The sequence below is a fragment of the Chelonia mydas genome, chromosome 17 (genome assembly GCF_015237465.2).
Source record: "Chelonia mydas isolate rCheMyd1 chromosome 17, rCheMyd1.pri.v2, whole genome shotgun sequence".
In the NCBI taxonomy this organism is placed as follows: Eukaryota; Metazoa; Chordata; order Testudines; family Cheloniidae; genus Chelonia; species Chelonia mydas.
In genome coordinates this window covers 5,329,725-5,352,382 of record NC_051257.2, presented here as the reverse complement: position 1 = coordinate 5,352,382, position 22,658 = coordinate 5,329,725, and the positions used below count along the sequence as shown (strand labels likewise).

The following is a 22,658-nucleotide window of genomic DNA, read 5'->3' as shown; positions in this document are numbered from 1 at the left end:
TATACTCGATTAAGATCTAATATGGGGCAACGCAAGTTGTATTATATCTAATCAATAAAACTGAATTGAAAAAGGCTAAGAATAAAAAGATTCAAAGCAGCTTGGTTGCTTTTCAACATCAGGAAGAATACGTTTCCTCAGGTTGTTAAATCGGCCAAGACACTGGCAGCACAAACAGCTAGTGGCAAGGCAGGTGAGTATTATCCAGTGAAAATAAGTTGGCTGGCGATTATCTCCTCGTTAAGAGAGTTTTAAGAAACAGTTTGGCAGTTCAGCTATTTAATAATCACAGTTAGTTTAATGACTCCTACATCATTTATTAGTGGGCCTCACCTTCCCTCTAATACTTCTTTTGCCATATTTGTAGAACTTTTTTGTATTTGTAAAAGTTATTGTTTGCCTTAATTTTTTTGTCTACATTAACATATCCCTGCCTTAACGAACTATAAATAATTGTTTGGTTTTCTCTACATCTCTGTATCCAGTGCAGGTTCTTTTCTAACCTATGAGCAGCCCCTCACAAAGTCACATTGGCTGCTTTCTTGCATGTTTGTTTCAGTGGAACTGTTTTCTGCTGCATCTTAATCTTGCTGTGTTTTGTGATAATTAAACGCATTCTAATATTTTGCAGTGTTCTTACTTGTGCAGCCTCTGCGTGTTCCAGCATCTCCTCAAATTCCTGATACTCTTCATCATCAGGTTCAGCACCAGAGAGTCGGGCTGCTCTGGCCATGAAATAAGGAGGCAGCTCTCCAATAGCTGTGCCAGCACCCTGGGAAGAGAATAATTATTTTAATTTTATTTTTCTTGATTAGAGCTCTTTAAAAAAAGCTCAACTGATGTTCACAATTTTCCTTGGAAAGTTTAAAAAAAAAATACTCATAAGAAGAGTCACAAATACATATAAGGTTTATCCCACCAGAACTGCAGGGGTCAGTTGTTTCCAATGGAGGCTAATTATTGTTACCAGCTACACAAAGTTCTCCCAGCTTCAAATGTTATCCAAGTTACCCTGAGAAACTATATTTTTCCCCTCTCTTAGTTTAGCCACATGCATTCTCCCCCCAACCCAAACTATAAGTCTGTAGAGTTGTAATACAGTTGAATTGTCTGTCCTGAGACTTGGCGCACTTGTTTACTGGAAAACATTGCCTCAAGTTCTACTACAGTTTGAGCAAATGAAAATATGTTGAGCAGGCTGTAACTTATCTAGTATTTTATCTGTCCACAAAATGGGGTCAAGAAAGCCAAGAGAAATAAGAATCAGAGTAGGGTTGCCTTTTCACTGCAGGAAAATGATTGGTTTTCTTGGGACATCAAATGACTCATTTCAGCCTTGTGGGTAGATAGAGCTTTAGTTTTTGTTGTTTTTTTTTTTTAAAAAAATCAGTATTAGACATACGGATAAACAGAGGTTAATGAAACAGGAACTTGGATTAAATGCAAATGGTTTAAATATAGGATACGTAATAGCACAATAGGTGGGCGCTTTGTTGGAAAAGTGCTAACCCTTAGCCACACGCAGATGTCCCTTCTTACTAAGAACCATTAGCAAATGACAAATGCTTTTATATTCCTTTAAAGCAGCATAAAGCCCTTCAGTTTCCTTTGTTCATATTCTGTATGCAGCTGTATGTAGGGGAGAATCCCAGCTGCTTTGTATATTCTAAATCAACAGGTTGATTTTAAACACTATAAAAATACATCAGTTGTACTATTATCCAAACTCCCTGTTTGTGTACTGTATAAATACACCCCCCTGATGTGTTTGTCTTCCTATTGTCCACATGTGTAACAAATCTGCATGAATACACCACCACCAAAATATCATTAGCCTATTTCTGATACATGGAAAGTTAAGCTTGGGAACAGTTATAGCTATTTTTCAGAAAAAATAATTTGGGATTATGTTCTCAAGGTGATGCAAGAACAGAAGTAATGTTTGCTTCACAACAATGTGCCAATTTGCTTGGCTTCATTTTATTCATGAAGGGAAAGGTTCCCATGTGTGTACTAGAAGTGAACTTTCCTTAAATTGGTTAAATCACAAGGTCTTTGTTACAAAACATCTCGAAAGTACAATGAGATCATATGATTCCATGTCTACTCAAGACAGATTGCCTTAATATGTAAAAAAGGAAGCATTTAAGTGATCCAAACCAACAACTATATACTATCTTTTGCAAACATTGCTGTTTACTCTTACTGTTAAAATTTCCATCTGATATTTGCTTAGAGTTTCCCTACATCAACAAGGAATTAGAAAGGCAAGTGCTAATCAACATTCTTTTGCACAAATGCATACAGTTAAAATGGGAAACTACTCATCTAGAAAGCTTCTTTTAAACTTTATCCTGGTCAAGACACAGACTGCCTGTCCTGCCAATCCTGAGAGATTATACATTTTTACCTTTTCAGATAATTTCTAATAAAAACACAAAAGAGCTGCAACACATTTAGGGTGCTATTCAATTCATAGCTTCTGTGGGGTGGAAGGCTCTGAAAACTGGCCTACCCCCAGCAGGCTGAAAGCCCTTTAAAAACACCTTCTGCAAGCCAGGACCGTTGAGGCCCGTTTTATACTGACTGTCACCTTTTGATCAAGGAGAAAGGGCCAGGATCCACTTTGGAGCCACTCCACATGGTCACACACTAATTGTCTAAAAGCAATTAGTGTTTAGTAATGTTACTTCACTCCCTCACTGGGCACCAGGATGCTGTCAGCAACACTTCCGGTCCCTGCTGACTCAATGAGCCAGGGAACCGGAGAATTAGACAATGCAAAAGGCTCTGTCTAATACCCCTTTGTGTCTGAATTTTAAACAGCTGTATTGACAGTTTCAGATTGTAGAGATTACTAGAAATTGATAGTTCATAACTTTTTAGTTTTCATGAGTTAGTTTCCCATAATCAGACACTAATAAAAAATTCAACCTACTGTTCTTGGTTTCAGTTTGCAAGGAGAAAAATTAATATTGCTATTTATTTGTCAGATTTTGAGTTACTAAAACTGTTGGTCCATTTACTTCCTTTTCAGGAATTTAGTATTGTGTTCCACATAAAAGGATTTTGGATTTAACAGTGATAGGACCAAGAATTCTTCAGTGGTTTCTATAAAAGCAAACTGGAGTAAAGACAAAAGAAAAACAATGGAAGTAGCAGCACAGCTGCCAATTTGATTTGACCTACAGGAAGTTAACAAGAAATGTTTAGGTTTCAGAGTAGCAGCCGTGTTAGTCTGTATTCGCAAAAAGAAAAGGTGTACTTGTGGCACCTTAGAGACTAACAAATTTATTTGAGCATAAGCTTTCGTGAGCTACAGCTCACTTCATTGGATGCATCCGATGAAGTGAGCTGTAGCTCACGAAAGCTTATGCTCAAATAAATTTGTTAGTCTCTAAGGTGCCACAAGTACACCTTTTCTTTTTAAGAAATGTTTAGGTACTCATGAAAGAGTCCAAGAAAGCATAACTTTATAGTAGACACCAGTGGCAAATTGAAGATGCACTCATGGGGAAATCTACCACAGCCAAAGTTCAATAAAAAGGTAGCTGACAATATATTTGGAGGAGGGTAGGAAGAAAGAGGAGATTACACAAAACATTTTGGCTTGCTCAGATAGTCTTGTAATTCCCCTGGTCTGAACCAGCAAGCAGCACAAAGGAAGGCCTTAGAAGGTACCTCTTGTTCTCTCTCTCCTCTCAAGATAGGGTACAATCAGTTGCAAGGCATGCAACTGTGTGTTCATTTCGGTCTAAGCTACTTAATTTTCAGTTTAGGTCAGTAATTTTATACATTAACAAAGATGTGCAGCAAGCACATTCATCCTGAGCTACATTTTCCTTGCAACCCTAGAACTTAATTTTAAATGATATTCTTATTGCTCCAACTTCATGAAGACTATGATGTGGAGCAGTAGGAAAAAAGAAAGAAAGAATGAAAGAGATCCCGAACTTACTGTCTTATAGACGCTTGTTTGTGGGAGATTTTCAGTTAACTCTACTTATTTTTCAAATATGGAAACATTTATGCAATTTTGCTCTCTAGTTAGCAAAAGGAAACATTAAAAACGTATATTGTGTTTTTGAGAGGGCTCGGGGTTTGCACTTCTATCCTTGAAGATTTTTTTTTGTAAGTATTTGTACACTGTACTTATAAACCTGTAATGTGTATGATCTACATTTAACTTCTTTGTTGGAGATAGGGTCACTGACAAGTTTTAAAACTGTAATAACCAAAATATAAAGTCTATTATGGGTTATTTTCAAACCTTTAAGGCTTCCAGAAACAAGTTAGAAAAGATATACTATAGTGATCCCATTCCATCCCCAACATCTGAATTGGAGAACCAAGTATTTAATAATTAAACCAATGGTCAGAACAGGAAGTCATCAGTGGTAACCTTTTGGCATAAAAGCACTTCAAAACAGATATGTCTGTGTAAGTTTCAGTTCAAAATAGTTTACATTTTATGGGAAAAAGACATCTTAGCTGACCAATATTCTTCAATAAACAAATTTTAAAAAGCCAAAGAAGTGAACACTAAACTAAAATTAGAGTGCATTTCCAAGGACAAGCACCCACATCCACCTCACTAAATACCTGCCCTAAGAGTGTGCTTCAGTGTTTAGCAGATAACTTTTTTTTTTTCTTTTTTTGCTTTATAAGTGAATGTTTTCATCAGGAAAACATGGATTTTTAATTTCAACGCGTAGCATGTGAACAGGCTACATGCAACGCAACAGAAAACGGATGCAGCCCCAAGATCAAGGCATCTGCTACAACATTAGGACCTGATACTTTCAACACATATGAATAACTTCATTCACTTGAATATGCCCATGGACTTCGAAGGGAGTATTCATGAGAGTGAAGTCACTCACTTGCCTCACTGCTTGCAGGATTCAGCCCTTAATCTGCAAGCACAGCTGGGGCAAAGAATCTCCTTTCAAAAACTTGTCTTTTGCACTTAGTTGCTCGTACATGTCATGCATTCTCTGCTAAAGTGCCTAGAAAAAACAGTTACGCTTTGGAAACACAGGTGATTTTTATAGGACTCTACAGAAGAAATTCCTATAACAAAGTAGAAGATTTCTTTTTTTCCCCCAACCTTACTCCAATCCTGGAGCTGATAAAAATTGACCCAACCATTTTCAACTGCTTCTGTTTAATACATTTTGAAGATGTTCAGATCTAATACAGACATCTAAAGTGAATCAGCAAATCATGCCTCCAACATGAAGAGTTATATGTTACTGCTGTCTGCAAAAGCCAGCATTGCTTTGTTTATTTTAGGTAAAATTGTGTAAGTTAAACCTTACCCACATGCAGGCCTCTAGCCTGACTTTTGAGATTATGGTCCATAAAGAGATGGATCCTTCAATCCCCTCCTCATCAGGGCAGATAATTTGATCAGGGTACGGTGGTTCAGGAAAATTAACTGAGTTACATTCATACGCAGCAAGTGTAACTGATGCTATGTGTGGACCCTGAAAAATATATCAGACAAGAACTTTTCAGTACATTTTGTGTGCATTAAACAAGAGTTAGCTTTACCTTAAATAATAGTGCTAATAGGAAACCTATCAGGACACAAAATGCATCCAGGAAATGTACTTCCACACTTGACATTAGATATAGTATATAATGTTATATACAATGGTCTTAGCCTTCCGATGCATGTAAGTAAATAAACATCCAACTCCAAATATAAGAAAATCTAAAGTGCTCCTGTTTCAGTTTTAAGGGACTATGAAGTTAAAATACATGTTTCCTTGCCTATATTAGTAGTAACACTGTAGACTTAAAACTTGAAGAACTTTAAAAAATAATCAAAGTATACTTTTAACCAATGGTTTTTTCCCATATTATTCCACACAAGCAATTAATAAAGAAGCTGAATAGTCTTTCAGTTTCTCATGCATTGGCACAGAGCAGCAATGTCTGAGATGCAAATACTGCAAAGGAATCTTTACATCCTAACAACAACAAAATGCAATTATTTCAAATATTTTTTAAAAAGATCCCATAAAAGTATTTCTACTGATTTCAGTTTTGCAAAAACAGGTTTTACAAAACCTAGCTTTTGAGCCTAGTTGGACCTGACAGTATTTTGAAGTGTTCCTCCCCTTCTCTCCACTCTTTTCTTAAAACATCAGTTAGTATGTCAGCAAACTCTTGTGCAAATCAGTCTTTCTGCTTCAGTTTCCAATGTGTAAGGTGCTCAGAAAATTGTCTGTAAAGCGCTTTAAAGCTCAACTTTTGTGCAAGTGCCAAGTATCATTATTAATGAAATTAAGTTGACTCACGGACTCTGCCTTCTATTAAAGGTTACCAACGCATTTTATTGAGGCCAGATCTTAGGTACAGATGGCTTCAAATGTGTACAAGAACCAAAATGCAATACAGTTAAATAATGGAACAAACTGCCATTGTAGGACTATAAAATAGTAAAATTACTATAAATCTGTGCAAATAGTTCAAATTTATCCTTATGCTAGACATCAAGAGTTTCAAAAACAAAGAATCGGCTTAAAAATCACCTTCCAACATCTGTGTTTCAGCAACATGCTCAAACTGTATAAACTGTTTCGAAATTTTTATTAAAACAGATTTTTTGCAAACTTAATTTCACCCACAGTCTTAACCTTAGCAGAATAAATTAATAATCAATTGTGTTTACATACACAGCAAGTATTGCTCAGTCTTTAGCTTCTGCTATTAATTACATGGTGGGTTTTTGTCATCATTTTGGGAGATATTATGTCAACAATTTTCCTCTGTTTTTTTTCTTAAGTGACTCTCAGTCTATTAGATCAGCAGGGAATCACAATACAAAAAGCAAATCGAAATTATATTTATTATACAGCGAATAAATTGTGAATGTAATGATAATGGGAAGAGAGGGCACTTGATGCACAACACCTATTGCTTGGACAGCTCTATTTCCCTTTATACGGTATTTTAAAAAATTATTTTAATATAGAGACCAGGGACTATTTGGGAGAGTTTATGGGCTTGTTGCAGGAAATACTGGGTGAAATTTTATGGGCTGTGTTAGGCCCACAGAAGTCAGAGTAGAAAATCACTCTGACCTTAAATATCTGTGAGAATGAACAGCTTACTGAGTTCTTATCTAGACATTGGGAGGTGGTTTTTCATTGGGTTCACTCTTGTCAATATTAGCAGTTTCTCTGAACCGACTGGAACAACAGAATTACAAAATTTAGTATATGTAGCAAGTTATTTTAGGTATACAAAATAGTGGAAAAGTCCTACTGAGAAAATACCTAGTCTATTTTAATTTTCACGTGGTAACTTTGGCTATCAGTTATAGGCTATTCAATTCTAAACCACTGAAACAAGAAAGAAAATTTCCACTTTGCTGTCAAGCCAATTCTTTTACCTGTACCTCTCTCCTTGTTCTTTTGTTGGGAGACTGATCTAATGCTCAATAGGCATTAACTTGAACTACTTTCTGTAATTATTTAAATAAAGTTATAGTTCTGATCTCATGGTAAATTAGGAGCAATTCCGTCAAAGGAACTGCACTGAAGTAAAGACGATATGAGAGCAGATTCAGACGTGTTAAATACCAAATAATTGTTCTGATTCTGTAGGGCAAAGACACTGCAGACGGGTGAAAAATTACTAATTATCTGTACTGCAGTACTGTCTAGAGGCTGGACCCTGTATGTATTCATAGTAAGAGGCAGTCCCTGCCCCAAAGAGTTTACAATCTAAACAGACAAGACAGACAAAGGGCACGACAAAGAAAGTATCCCCTTTTTATACATGGAGAACCAACACCAGAAAAGATTAAGTGACTTGTCCAAGGTCAAACAGCAAGTCAGTTGCAGAGCTGGGAACTGAAACCAGATCATAAGATCATCCTTCCTTGATAGGCCCTAAAATTTCAAGGAATCTTGATTTTTTTCCCTCCTATACCCAGATAGCTTCATGCATTAAAAGATCTTTTAAGGCCTTGTGCCTCAAGCTGTAAACTATTCAAATCTGCAACATAATTCTCCTCAGCTGAAAATTTGCATGGAGGAAAACCCCAAAGTCAAGTGCCATTGCTCATGGTCTCTTGAGGGTAAGGGCAAGTTCATTGCCAAGGTTGTCAGAGACATGGGGTGTGAATCAAGAAGTACGATTTTCAGTTCCACAAAATTTGGAAGACATACCACAGTATAATGTAACTGTGGCCAGCTGTGATGAAAGACTGCAAGTGCAGAACCGGTTAGTTTCAATCTTATAGCAGCATAAGAAAAAAAGTACAATTGGCAGCACAGTAATGCCCTCTGCTTTACTTCAATAAGTGAAATTACCACTATCTTGAAGGCCAAGATTTTGAAATGAAGGCTTGCGGACAATTTACGATAGGTCCCTGCCTGGAGAAGCCTACATTTTAACTTTGAGCACAACAAGTGAAGACAAAGAAAATGTAACAGGGGGGTCTGCTAAGGATAATTGTTATAAAAGCAAACCACACACACACACACATAACCCCTATTCACTGTTTAACAACTTGCCACAATTAATAGCCTAGGTTCCCTCAGATCTTCTAACAAGTGTTGCCATCTCTTGAATGCCTTAATTGTCTCAAATACACATCTTCCTATTAACCCAGCTCTAACTGTTTCAACAACTGAAGTCTGCAAAAGGAAAAATCCTAAAGCAAGAAGCAGTAAATGGAAAAATACATTTCAGAATAGAGCTGAAAACATCCCTCTAACCACCTGACGACTAAATCAATTTAGCACAACTCTTCTGCTGAAATGCAAACAATTCTATAATGGAAAAAAGTTGAAATTATGGATCCCACAGAAACCACATTTTAACTGGAATAAGAAATAAAATGTAAAAGGTTCATTTAGAATGATGATCAAGTGTGGAGTACTCAAATTCAGAACTAGCCATGTAAGAGAGGCAAAACAATCTTGTGCCCCTTACTTAAAGCAGCTGAGCTCTGCTGCTTTGAGTAAAGTCAACTGGACAACATACCATGGTTTGGCAGACTGCATGTGATATTTCGGATATGTGTTTTTGTTCCAGTTCAGACCTGCAAAGCCCACATACAGTATCTAGTCTCAAGAACCGAGCCTCCATTATGAATGTACAATGCTTTGGTCCACAAGTCCATAATTTCCCCTTGAATCTCAAAAGACTGGGGTTGGTCTAACTCAGTGGTGGGCAATCTGCGGCCCGGGAGGGCAATCCACTCAACTAGAAATGTGGTCCTGACAGGGCAAGAGCTGTTGTAAGGTCATATCATAAATGTTGCAACAAAGACAGGTGCCATTTTATTTTATATCTAGCAATAATGATAGTCAAACTATGTGGGTGGGGTGATTTTCAAAGACACAAATGGGCGTTGGTACCCAATTCTCATTGGCTTTCAATGCAATTAGAATGCCCAGCCCCTCCAGGTCCTTTGAAAATACCTGCCTATTTTCTTCAAGTGTTTTCTTTTTGCTCTTTGAGTCTAAATATTAATCCTCAGTCACAGTTTTTGACCTTTATCTCACCCATGTACCCATGTTTGCTTACCAAATTTTCTTTTTTTTAAAAAAGGCATTAATGGCTTTTCCAAAGTTTGAGTTAATTTTTATGGTGGGTCAATTTACGTAACCTGTTAAGAAATACCTGCTGCTTAAGTCTAACTTTAGGTCCATCTTTAAATGGACATACATTTTAAAATCACTCCAATCCCCGTTACACTAAATAAACGGCAGCAAAACTGGTAGGCTTAGTAGAGGTATTGTTTGTCAAAGAAGCCAGAAGAATCATTAAAATGTCAAGTTAAGTAATATCTAATCACCAATTTTCTCCTCTTCCCCCCAACCCTATTTTCTTCTTTTTAATTGCAGGGGCAAGCACTGACAGGGGCAAAAAATACTGGAGTCTGTAATCTTCTGCTGATTCGGGGGAGAAACATTTGCTCTCCACACTCTTACAATGACCAACAGGAGCCTGTGGTTAGACTGGAATGTGATTTGTTAGAAATATTTGTGCAATTTATAAATCAAATGAGACAAGGGGTGGTCACCAGTAAGGACTTGATGCAAATCTATTTTTGGCAAAAGTAATTTAGGGGAATCACTAACTAAAAAGCCCTGATTTGTTATAAAAGGGAGCTTTATTTGAACCTATGGATACATTTGGAGCCCTAGATTTATTTTTCGTTCAATGCTTTGATCAATCACCAAAGTTAGAATCTACCCATTGTTATTCTGGGGTAGGAAGTTATTCTGGAAGGCAGCATTTAAAGTCTCCAGAAAGCACAGATTTCCAAACAGGTACAAAACATATTTAAGTAGAAGCAATTAGTACAGATTTTTTACTACCTTCTCACTCAAAGAAAAAAAAGAAAGGGGGGGGGGGGAGATAAAAATTAAGGATATGTATTTCAAGATAAAAAAGTCAAATCACATCCTCAAAAATGTCAGCATGTAAACTATATTAGAAAGTCTTTAAGATAAGGGGAAGTAAGTATCAAAAGAAATATCTATGGTATTTCTACGTTACTTATTACTTTGGTATCTATGCAATGAACAAAATTATGGAGCATCAAACTGTATATCAAATGTGGTTCTCAGCTCTCCCTTTACAGATCATTCATATTGTTGAAATGATGCTAGCCCCACAAGTACATCTAGATCTAATTTTAACATTTTATATTTAGGAAGATATAATTTTAGACTAGCTCTAATTTAAAAACATTTTATGACGAGGAGAAGTGATACAACTTCCACAGATATGGGGGATTATCTTGAACGTATTCTGGTGGGCTATAAACTTGTTTTCTTCCTTGCACATGGAATTTTTAGTACTTGGTACAAGACTCACCCCTTACACTAAAAGGGGAAAATGTGTCATTCTATGTTTGATTTAAGATAAATAAGAAAAACAAGAGCTAGTTTCTCATGGGAAACAGCCTGCTAGCTTTGCCACAGCCTGCGACTCATCTCATACTTATCTACTAAGTCATTACACCTCTCAGGAAAGCAAGGCTAAGTTACAGCACCTTTTATCTTCAGGACTGGCGGGCAGCTAAACACACAGAAAACTGTTCATTTCAGATGTGACTAAAAGGGAAAATTGGCATGGAAATAGTTGGCTAATAAGCCAAAGCATTTTCACCCCAACTGCAACAGCTTGGAATCAGAGAGGTTGCTAGTCCATATTCATCTAAGTACAGACTATGAGCATGTGTAGATTTCTGACTCTGGGAAGTTGTTTTTCCTCCCTCTTCTGAAATCAACCCAGTCTGTCCACATATCACGAGGGCCCAAGAAGGCCGAATGATTTCACATATTATCTGAGTTGCAATGAAAGCTGTAAAGCGGGAGTTAAGAACAAAGAAGTTTTCTCAGCTTGGAGCTTCTTTAGCTTTCCAAATCATTTGGGCTAGCTTTGATGTACTAATTTTGTATTCCCATATTTGCACTAATTTTACATCAGGAACCTATACATTTAATTTAGCTCTTTTCTATTCCCACCTCAGTTAAGTCTTTCCTCTCAGAGCATGGCTAATGGAAATCCCAAATGATGAACAAGCAGCTCCAAATACAACCGAACAAGAGTCACCAGGGGATGATGCACGTGGTGCCGTTAAACGTGCAGCATAGCCACGGTGTTACTTCCAGGAGAAGCTCGGGCTTTGGCATGATATTAAAACAAAATACAGCTATTTTACAAGAATACTTACGGTAAATGAAAGATGCTACCCAGAACACCCCCCTCCCCTCCTCAGTAGCAGTTACAAGCAGATTTCTGGTTGCCTATGGGCAGAACTCGAATGCGAGGCAAGGTAGGAAGTGTGAGGGTTTATACGCTGCTCCTGTCCTCCCTCAACACCCATCTGTCCTGAGGTCTGCATTCTCCCACTTTCCTCCTTTAACCAGTGATATATTTTTATGATCAGTGAAGAGCACATTATAATATCAATTCAAACTGACATGGTGGTAAAGCCTACTCTTAGCCTTTCCAGCTGTATCTTGGTTTGCTGGGTTATGTTGTGCCTTATCTCTGCCCTGTTCTTGTGAGCAAAGAGCAACATGAAACATACAAAATTCAGATCTGCATATGGGAACAGAACAGAGGAAATAACAGGATGTGTGCATGACTGGGAAAACACAATACACAAGGGTATTGTAGGGTCTCCCAGCAAAGCAGCTTGAATTGCAGGCACAGTGCAGAAGAGAACTGAGTAAATAAAAACAAAACTTGTTTTCATAAGAGAGTTTGAAATATTCAGCTTGTAAATCTTTGAAAGATCAAAATATCATGCCAAGCATCTACTCTACTCCCTTGATGGATATAACTCCAAGTCACCGCTGCTGGCTAAAACGTTCAATATTGTTTAAGTGCCACCATTACACTAACATCTTATAGACATTTAAAGACTAAGTGCCAGGAAGCCATCCCCTAGCATATTGATTCACCTCATGCAAGAGGTTCATTATAATGATTCAGGCTTCAGAAAAGATGTCTAGATTCTGATGTCTGACCACTTTAAATACCATTGGGAAGACACACACAACACTTCTGTGATCTCAGAATTCAGTTCCCTGCTCTGTATATATTTACGATTGATATGGACAGATAAACATTAGCATGGTTTGTCCCACAGGACTCACATTTTATGATAGGCACCCTTAAAAATAAATAAGATTTCACATGGAGAGAAGACTTAAGAAAACTAGCATAAGAAATTTACCCAACTAAATTGGTAGCTCTGCACAGTTTAATCCACTAGGACTCTTGCAATGCATAGTTGCGTATTTAGTCTAAATGCTTCCAGAATCAAGCAGAATAGAGCTCATGTGAGAATTAATGAGGTGTTCCCATCAAACAGTGATAGACAGAATTAATTTTCTAAGCTCCATGTTGATCCATGTGTTCCAGGATGTTTCAGTTCACTGTAAATAGCTTAGGACAGCTAAAGGAAGTTGGCATGAAGGAAACAAATGAGACAGAAACAGAGTCATGAACAATCCTCATACAAACAGGCTCCATTTCAAAATATTTTTGAATCACGTTCTGTGTTCAACACATTTTTCTTTCAACTACCTTTCCTGGTCAACAACAGTAATCTGATCCCAGCTATTGCACAGGACAGAATTGACACTTGTTTAGTTTGTCCTAGGCTTGTAAGCCGACATGCAAACTGAAGAATGATGCAAACTGGAAATGGACACTTTCTTCAAGTAGAAGAATTGCATGCAGGGGGGAAAGAGAAAACATTTCCCATCTTGCTAAAGAAGCAAGTTCTTTTTTTGTTTCTCACATTTTTCTACACACATGGAACCCATCAATCTTCCAATTACTAACATTAATTTTGAAGGATCCACATGAGAAGGGTAAGACTCCTTGCAAAATAGTGGAGAATCAGTAAAAGGCAGAGTCTTCCAGCCAATAATTTAACAGCAACATTTTATACATGAACAACAAAATGGAGGCTGCCATTCTGGCAGCTTTTAAAAATGGTTCTTACAATCAAAAGCTGGAAAGGCAGGTGAGTGCATGGGGTTTGCAAAATTATCCAAATGGTAACTTGGTTCCAATCCCAGCACAGGGTGGAAATGAAAACAAGTTTGCTGATTCTCAGAAATAGTATGACCACTTCACAAAATTACCACACAACTGGACAAAACCCATCTCCAGTGTTACCAACTCTTGCAATTTTACCATGAGTCTTGGGATATTCGGTGTTCTTAAAAGCCCAGCTCCTGGAGTCAGATGATTACATAGGAATTGCAGATTTCATTTAAGAAAAATAAGATTTTCCTGCCATGTAGACTAAAAAAACCCACGACCTGACTGTACTCTAAAGGCTCAAAACCCAGAGGCAAAATAAGAAAACTCCCCCCGCATATTTGTTTGTTTAAAATTTCATGATTTAAAGGCAATCTCATGATTTCAGAGGGCCTGACGTGGTTTTTGAATGATTGGGGTTCGCAACAGTATTTGTACAAGTTAATTAACCAGTGATTATTGCACAAGATGTTTGGATTTTAAGTCAGCAGATCACAAACTGAATTACCTGACATTTAGGTCAGACCAAGTGGGTCTTTTTTCAGTTCCAAGCTGCTGAACTCATGGAAGACCAGCTTGTGAGCTCCTGGCCCAATCAATCAAACAAACCCCAGAACTGATTCAAGCCCAAAGCACACTAATCTCCAACCTAGAAGGAATCCAAACACACTCCTTCTGTGCCCACTTAGTTGTAAGGAGGATGCAACATATTTATTTCATCTTCTGTCTTCATAAGACTGTTTTTATCACTTATAGTGGACGGCAGTTACTGCAATGTCACTTCCTTTCTTTTATTACAAGATTTTTCACTGAGGTTTCGTTACAGAGACTAACCCCACATATGAAAGCTTTGAAGACTTTAACGTCCCTTCCATCATCCACACACAATGCATTCCTGTATTCTGCCACTGTGGGTGAGGCCTGGAGGTTCTTGTTACACTCTTACATTTCCTGTTTGTTCTATTTCATACCAGGACTATCAATGAAAACATATTCAACAGTTGCTCCACTTGCCTCTAGTGGTAATTAGACATACAAATTCATTTTTAAAAATATCACACAACTCCAACAGCTGAAACTGGTTTTCCCCCTCACATATCTGATCCATAAGGGATTCACTTCCACTTAGCCATCAATGTTAGGACAGAAAACAAATTATCAGCTCCACGAGGCCACTGACCTTTTGTTTCTGCAAAGGTGTTTTTTTTTTTTTTTAAATGAGCAATAATTCTGAAATTGTTTTCTGTTTGTCTCAGTTTCATCTACTTTTGCAATTTCTGTGCCAGAGATGAACTGAAATTAAGTCACGAGGCAAGGGGATTTGATGAATACTACACAGCATTTGCAAGCAATACTTCAAACAAGTGCTCCATCTAGTGTCAATCATTATTAAAGAATGCACTGCAAACCAATCATATGGTCACAAGTTCAACTGGCAGCTCATTCATTACTTTTTGTAACAGCAAAGAGACCTCCCTTAGTGATATGAATTCCTTGCATATGACTAGCTACCTTTGGTCATCTGCTCTTCTGGTAACTAGGTGATTCATGCTGTTTCTGTTTGAAAATGCCAGCAATATGTGAGAAGTTATTTTTGACAGTAGAAAGAAGCAGTGGGCCGATGGAAAAAATGTCTGAATTAGTGGCCAAATAGATTTTGTATCCCTACAGAGCTACATGTCAATTTCTATTTTTAAAACGTTATTTTCAAAAGAGATGTAAGAAAAACAATGTCTTAAGGAAATTAAGCCAGCAGACATGTTTTGAAAGGTGTCAGAATGAAGATTTATCGGAAGAATCATGTAGTCTTCTTCCACACTATATTTTAAAGCCATATTACATTCCAGCCTTGTGTTCAGAGTGACACTTAGAGGCAATGGTGAGCATTGTTTCCCAAAAGTCCAGTTAAAATGTTGCATTTTTCACTGGATAAAAAACAGAGAAGCAGCATGAAACTAGAAACCAATCCAGAACAGCAATTTTAGATACAGTCTAACATCAAGGAAGTTCCTCATGATAACTAGTAAATGGCAATTAAGTGTAAGAATAACCGTTAAATATCACACACTGACACTCAGGCACACTCAAGAAGATCTCTCTAGTAGTCAAAGAGCAACAAAACCTAAATACAAGCAATCAGATTTGAATTGATACTAATCACAGTCCCTTACTGACAGTAAACCTCCCCTAAAGTAGAGATTGCTTTAGATTTTAATACCTACCCCTTCATGCCACCCTCCAATGCTCTTTTACCTTCTGATATTATGATCTACCTCTCTGTGGATGGCAGGACAAGTAGCTGGATTGAGATCCTCTGAAGGATCCAGACAAATCATTGTTTTAACACTTGGAAAATAACCAACTAGGCTAGAGAGAGCAAACATCCAGGGTCATTCACATATTGGATCTACTGCACACATAATTCTACTGAATTATTTGCCAAGCTAACAGCTTGCTTGTGCATAGTTGTTCTGATATTACTATAGTTGTACATGTCAAATATAGGGCTATGTATTTTTAAAAGATGCACCTGTATCATATATGATATATGCTAGCACTTCCCAGAATAGCAAAGACGTTATTGCAAGCAGCAACAAACGCTCAGAAGCACATGGGTCAGCCTGACAGCACTGTTGTCTAATCATGTAATTGCATTTTCAACAATCTCACTGTGCATTCAGATTTGGTATGAGCAATTAATTATGAGTAATTTAAAAACACTTTACTGCTGTTCTACTCTCTACTCCCAACAGATCAAGTCGCTGAGGCCTGATTTGATTTTTACATCATTTTGAAGTGTTTTCATCAACAGTATCAAAGCAGAAATCCTTTTACCTGCTAATGAAGTGTACACAAGTAATTTATTGTTAGATCTGGTTTAAATGAGTATGTTAAAAATGGGAGGTGAATATATATTAACAAGGAGCATGTATAATGTGCAATGAACACAAAATCTTTTACCTAGAGAGCTTGTGAATTATTTTTAAAAATCTGGTATATTGGACAGCTAAATGAACCAGTTTGAGACACCTAATATACCTGTATGATAAGTTGGAGAACTTCTGAATACACCTATTTCCACCCGGACTAATCATTTATACTGCTCTTCAATTACACTCTGCAGTTGCACCTAGCAGTCACAAGTTAGTATTTTGTGTTTCCTTTGATGCAGGGTATAAATTCTCAGATTCAGGAGCTATCAGATACAGAACTGATATTATACTACACATACGCTTAACTCAGCAATAGAGATGAAAAAATTTTTTTAAAAAATAAAACCTTTGATCCTTAAATCGGTAGCATTCTGGAAAGTCAGTAAGAGCTCCATATATTTACGTTTAGAAGGATTATATTTTTATTGGTAAATGTCTGTAAATGTCCATTTCACCATACACACAAACAGATGACAAATATTTCCATAGATTTTATATCAGAAATGTACAGATACCCAAAAAAGAAAAATGCTGCTTGAGAATTTATTAGAGTTTGATTTAAGGATATTTAATTAGTATTTTTTGACTTGTGATGTTGACAGTGTTTTAATGGTATAAAGCTTTAACTTTTTGAATCTCAACATTTACTGTCATTAAATAATTATGGTCTCACCACCCACCATAATTTTGTGCAACTGTGAACATTTAAATTGACATCAATATTATCTGTCAAAATTATAAAACTAAAAATCAATTTCTGCCAAGCCTAGATACGTTGCAGATTTGTGTTTTTACATTTGTAGTGCCACCTAGTGACTGCAGGACCTGCACTACTGCACATAACTGAGTTAACGCAGCTAAGTGACACCATGGTTGAGAACACTGAGAATTGAGAAAATCTCAAGTTAACGTCCACAGAAATGTCATCATTTGGACCGCTTGTGTTTGCACAATATTTTCTATAAGTGTATATGGAAGGAGGAAAGAAACAGCATCTATGTTCCTCTACCTCAGTGGTCTCCAACCTTTCTGTGGCCAAGAGCACATTGATGCCTTCAGAAGAGTGTGGCGGGCAATGACGCTTCTCGGCGGCATTTCGGTGGCAACGCTTCTCTGGTGGCCGCACTCCTCGGCGGCATTTTGGCGGCAGTGTCTCCGCCGGAAGCGCTCATTGGCGGCATGTTCTCTGGCGGATGCGCTCCTCTCCTCTTCGTTGCTTGGCGCCGGCGGGCACCACATAGGGGACCACTGCTCTACCTATTTACCACTAGGGGCTTGTTTACACCGGCACACAAAATCAGCACTGCTGTGATCGACGCAATGACCTTGATTTAGTGAGTCTGGTGAAGATGCGTTAAGTCGATGGCAAAGTGCTTTCCTGTCAACTTCAGTACTTCATCTCCTCAAGAGACAGAAGGTAAGTCGGCAGAACAGCGTCTCCTCCAAACATAGCGCAGTGTAGACACCATGTTAAGCCAATGAAAGCTATGTTGCTCGGAGGGAGGGGATATTTTTCACACTCCTGAGTGATGTAATTTACATCGACTTAAGCAGCAGCGTAGACCAGGCCTAGGACAACTTGTAGCATTCTCTCCATATAATCAGGACCAGCTCCAGGCACCAGCAAACCAAGCACATGCTTGGGGCAGCATTCTGGGTGGGTTTTTTTTTTTTTTTTTTTTTGGCTTCGGGCGGCAAAAAACCTAGAGCCGGCCCTGCATATAGTGGGAAATTGATTCTCTGCTCAATTTATCCAAATAGTATGTAAACAGCACACACATTTTTCCTGTATTAATGCACTTACGTTAATTGTGTTACACACCTATTGAATTTTAAGGCCTATAATAAATTCCCTCTAGTTATTCAGAGAAGTCTATTTTGTCTGTTCTTTTACATTGAAAGATCAGTGTTTAGATGTTGCTGTTTTCTGGAATGACTATTGAATTTACGTTAAGGTCATCTGACTCTCAATCCACACAGGTTCATATGTTGGCACACAACCCCACTATGTGGATGTCTCCAGTTCTCCCAAGTGTTTAACTGTACTGTGGAAATGCATTTTCAGAGAGAACTTAGTCCCCAATCATGGAGTCTTCCACTATGCTAGTCCAACTTTCTGCTTCTCTCAAGTAATGTCTCAAACTGGAGTCAACATCTGAGTTATTTAATTCCATACTAATGTGTAAATTTTCAACAAGTCAGTGCTTTGAGTTATGTTAAATCAGTGGTTCTCAAACTTTTGTACTGGTGACCCCTTTCACATAGCAAGCCTCAGAGTGCAATCTCCCCCTTATAAATTAAAAACACTTTATTATATATTTAATGTCATTATAAATGCTGGAGGCAAAGCGGGGTTTGGGGTAGAGGCTGACAGCTCACAACCCCCCATGTAATAACCTCGCGACCCCCTAAGGGGTCCCGACCGCCAGTCTGAGAATTCCTGTGCTAAATGGACTCACTATCGTAGACAGATGATCAGAAGCTGGCCAGAGTTTGAATGGCAACTAGGAGGTGCAGATAATAAAGACAGGGGTTAAGATTTTGAATTAGGGGCACAAATGTAAATGTTTGGTGGGTCTCATCCTAGCATTCACATTTGCAATACAAAATCCACCACATTTGGCATTATCTGCTCAAGAGAAACGCAAGGCTAAGACAAGAGGAAGAGAATCACAAATGAAACATGGTGAGAACTTCATAGGAAAAACTTAACATCTGCCCACACTGTATCTTGAAGTTCACACAGCAAATAGCCCCTCATTTGCCATTTCTACGTTTGCCTCCACAGTAAGACGCTTCAGACAAAAGATAAAGCCTATTTTTCTTTATCAATTGCCAATGGAGTTGAGAGTTTGACAACCATAGATTTGTGCCCGCTTAGTATGAATGTCTGATTTAAACTTAGGCAGGCAGATGATGTGCCCTTGAAGGCAGCTTTATTGGCAGAAGGATTTTACAAGTCCCACAATAAGTACTTTCACTAATCCAAGCTTCTCTGCCTACATGATGCTATTTTATGTTGTGTTACAATAGCTGTTCACTCATTCACTCTGCAGACGCAGTTAAGCCAGGTTAATGACTAGACAAAAATTAAGCGAACTACACATCTGTCAGTTCATGTATCCTGCTACAAACAGCCAAATGTAAGTAGAACACTGCCCTGTTTCATTTGCTTTTCTATTTTAAAGGATTTAAAATACTTAACATTTGAACTCTTCTTTACTATAGAGCTAAAAAGGCTATTCACTATACCTTATGGTGGAGTTCTTCAGTGATGCTGCATCTCCAATGTTTCTTTCCAGTGCCTATAAACTCTCCACTGTGTTACAACAAGTTGATGAAATGAATCTCTCAGATTTCAGGCATGCTTGGCTGCTATGTGACTTTTCACACTTCACTGAACTAACAATATATATAGCCTAGGATTAATGCTCTGATGCACAGTGGGGTAAATGTCCACAATGTCCAGTTTTCCCAACTGTCCTATTCAGTTACAGTTTTACCAATATGCTGTCAGCTCACTGGAGCAAAGAGCCATGTCTTCCAATGCAGCCCTGATACTGCATAGGGCTTTTGGGTGCTATCACAATACAAAAAACATTCCACTCTCTTCCAGTCTGCAAGCAGAAAGAAGCTACTATTTTCTAGTTAGAGCAAAGGATTTTGACAGTAGAAAAATCTAGGCAGGGTTCTCAACAGGAATCCTGAGAGCTTTGCCATTTTCCATGCACTCTCTTCTACTGTCAACAACAGACTGCACATGTAAGCCTATGCTTTAAACTTCCCCCTGCAAACAATGGAAACGTGTGTTGGTTTTTAAGTGTGGGATGGACAATTATCCTGCACCTGCTGATAAAAATATAACCTCTTTTTTATTTACATTTGCACACACATTCCCCTTTACTAATCTCTCCATTTTACAGAGGGGAAAAATAAAGTAAACCAAAGCCAGAGTGTATTAAAACATTCCATATAACTCAAATTAACAACTGAGTAACCTTCACAACCTTTTTTCACCTTAATTCAGAGTGAAGATGATAGTTACGTCTCCCCTTTTCTGCTCCCGACAAAGACTTTAAGAAAGCAGTTATGGTGCATACACATCCCTAGTGCTCACGTGAATGCATCCTTCACAGTTGTCATTCAGTCTGAGCAGCATTGCTCTATTGCATGGAAAACAACAAGAGTTCTCCTTTTTCCCCGAAATGCTTTATGTGTTATTGGTCATGATTAAAGCAATCCTAAAATTAAACCATCAGTAACTGTTCCAAATACAACATGGGATTGGTTGCACAAAACGGTTTTAATTATTTTTTGCAGCCATGAAGCCTTTTTTAAAACCACGATAGTTGTTTTGTAATCAAAGAACTGGCCCAATGGAAAACAAAATTTTCCTGACTTTTCGAGGTAATTTGAAGTTGAGATAAACAACACAATGTGGTTGTCTTCAGAGAGATTTAGAGGTTAATTTAGTGTTATTATTTATAAAACAGAATTACTGTGGACTGAGCTATAAGAATAATTTACTACATGTTTCAGAAGCTTCAGCTAGGAAAATTAACATTTTGATCTACCAAAAAACCCAAGCATCCTAAAAAGCCTAGTCCAGACCCCATTTTCCATCTGTTACAGCTACTTCATACTAGAAAACTTCCTTGCTTATTTAAGTGCATTAATTAGTGCAGATAGCACTGAAAATTATCATTACAAATTATGGGTCCAATTCTGCAAGGTAAAGACAATCTCCAACTGCAGGATCTCACCAAGAGTTCAATATGATATATAGCATAGAGACAACAAAACAAGGTTACAAAATACCACTTAGCAAAGATGACATCACAAAGACCCAACAGCATGGATGATTTTTTTTTTTAAAGTCCACAAGTATATAACACCGAGCTCATATATAGCACTTTTCATCCACAGATCTCAAAGCACCTTATAAAAAGGAATAATGTGATTGGAAAGGAAGTGTAGTTGTAGGTTTCTTACCAAATATAGTAGAAAAGTATGAAGACCTGTTCCGAGTCCAACAGAGGACAGAATGCCTAAGCCTACCCAGTAGGCACACCACAAGAATTTTTTCTCCATATACTGCACATACTGAAAAACAAGAAAAATCACAAAAGAAAAACAGGATGAGTGAATTGTCATGGAGGAGGAAAGAAAGGTGCAGTTGCTCTTCCGAAGTGCTTAAGATAATTTATCAGTGTCAAAATGACCGAACTTGAATTCTAGACAGTTCTCAAAACAGGCTGATCTATGTAAGGTATAGCTAGTGTTAAAGATATTATATGTAAACGGCAATGATCCAAAGAGGATACTAATGAGTGTACTCAATGGTAAATTGGTTAGTCTCTAAGGTGCCACTAGTACTCCTTTTCTTTTTGCGAATACAGACTAACACGGCGGCTACTCTGAAATGGTATAGTTGTAATTCAATTCTAGCCACCATTAATGTCTGCATGATAAAGCAAAAGACCTGTCGGGAACACAGTGCCTGTGAAAGGTTATGGGATGGATAACCAGGAGACTAAGCTTCCATAGTTATCCACAGAACAGGTACGGAAGTAGTGTAAACTTCCTCACCATGATCTGCCAAGCTATCTCAATCCTAATCTGTCAGAGCCATCTAGTGGTCAAATGGGAGTTCAGTTGAACTCTAAACTGACAAAATTGCCAGCTACTGCCAAATGTGAGGGCAGTTCTTGTGAAGCAGATATTTATCCACCGAGAACAGGACTGAGCCACCAACTCATTTCAGAGGCCAAACAGCCAGATGGTAGTCAGTTAGTCACTATCTACACTTAGTGGACTTAGTCACTATCTACATGGAGTGAGTTTGAGTGTTTCTATATTTTCTTAATAAAAGCAATGGTAAGAGAACACTTGGAAGGGGACTTCTAAGTGATTATTAGCCTCTGGATTTAAATAAAGGTGGCCTGTGTTAAAAACAGAACACCAAGTGTAGGAGTCCTGCAATGTTACAGGCTCTTGATTTTCCAGGTCAAGGATAAGAACAAGATGAGTCACATCAGAGGATGGAGAAAACGAGCACTAGAGGCTATTTTCAATATTGAATGCTAGTCAGTGAAAGGGACCGACACCAATCCGAAAATGGCAGCACCTGGATCTCCTGGCTGAGGTTGGGAATCAAAGCCCTGCTGAAATGCAAAGGGTCAT

General features: G+C 37.9%; 1 protein-coding gene across 18 annotated transcripts in view; it reads right to left on the bottom strand.

The window, feature by feature from the left end:
* Positions 1 to 22,658, bottom strand: part of VMP1 (vacuole membrane protein 1) — a 90,144-nt gene that overhangs the window by 49,081 nt on the left and 18,405 nt on the right. For 16 of the 18 annotated variants that reach the window (XM_043531335.1, XM_037880249.2, XM_037880245.2 and 13 more), the window contains 3 exons: positions 21,468 to 21,578; positions 5,322 to 5,489; positions 641 to 772 (listed from right to left, as the gene is read on the bottom strand). In XM_043531335.1, the coding sequence (XP_043387270.1) occupies positions 641 to 772; positions 5,322 to 5,489; positions 21,468 to 21,578 (411 nt within the window). The remainder of the gene's footprint in view (positions 1 to 640; positions 773 to 5,321; positions 5,490 to 21,467; positions 21,579 to 22,658) is intronic. The other 2 variants (XM_037880251.1, XM_043531340.1) reach the window with 2 other exon arrangements.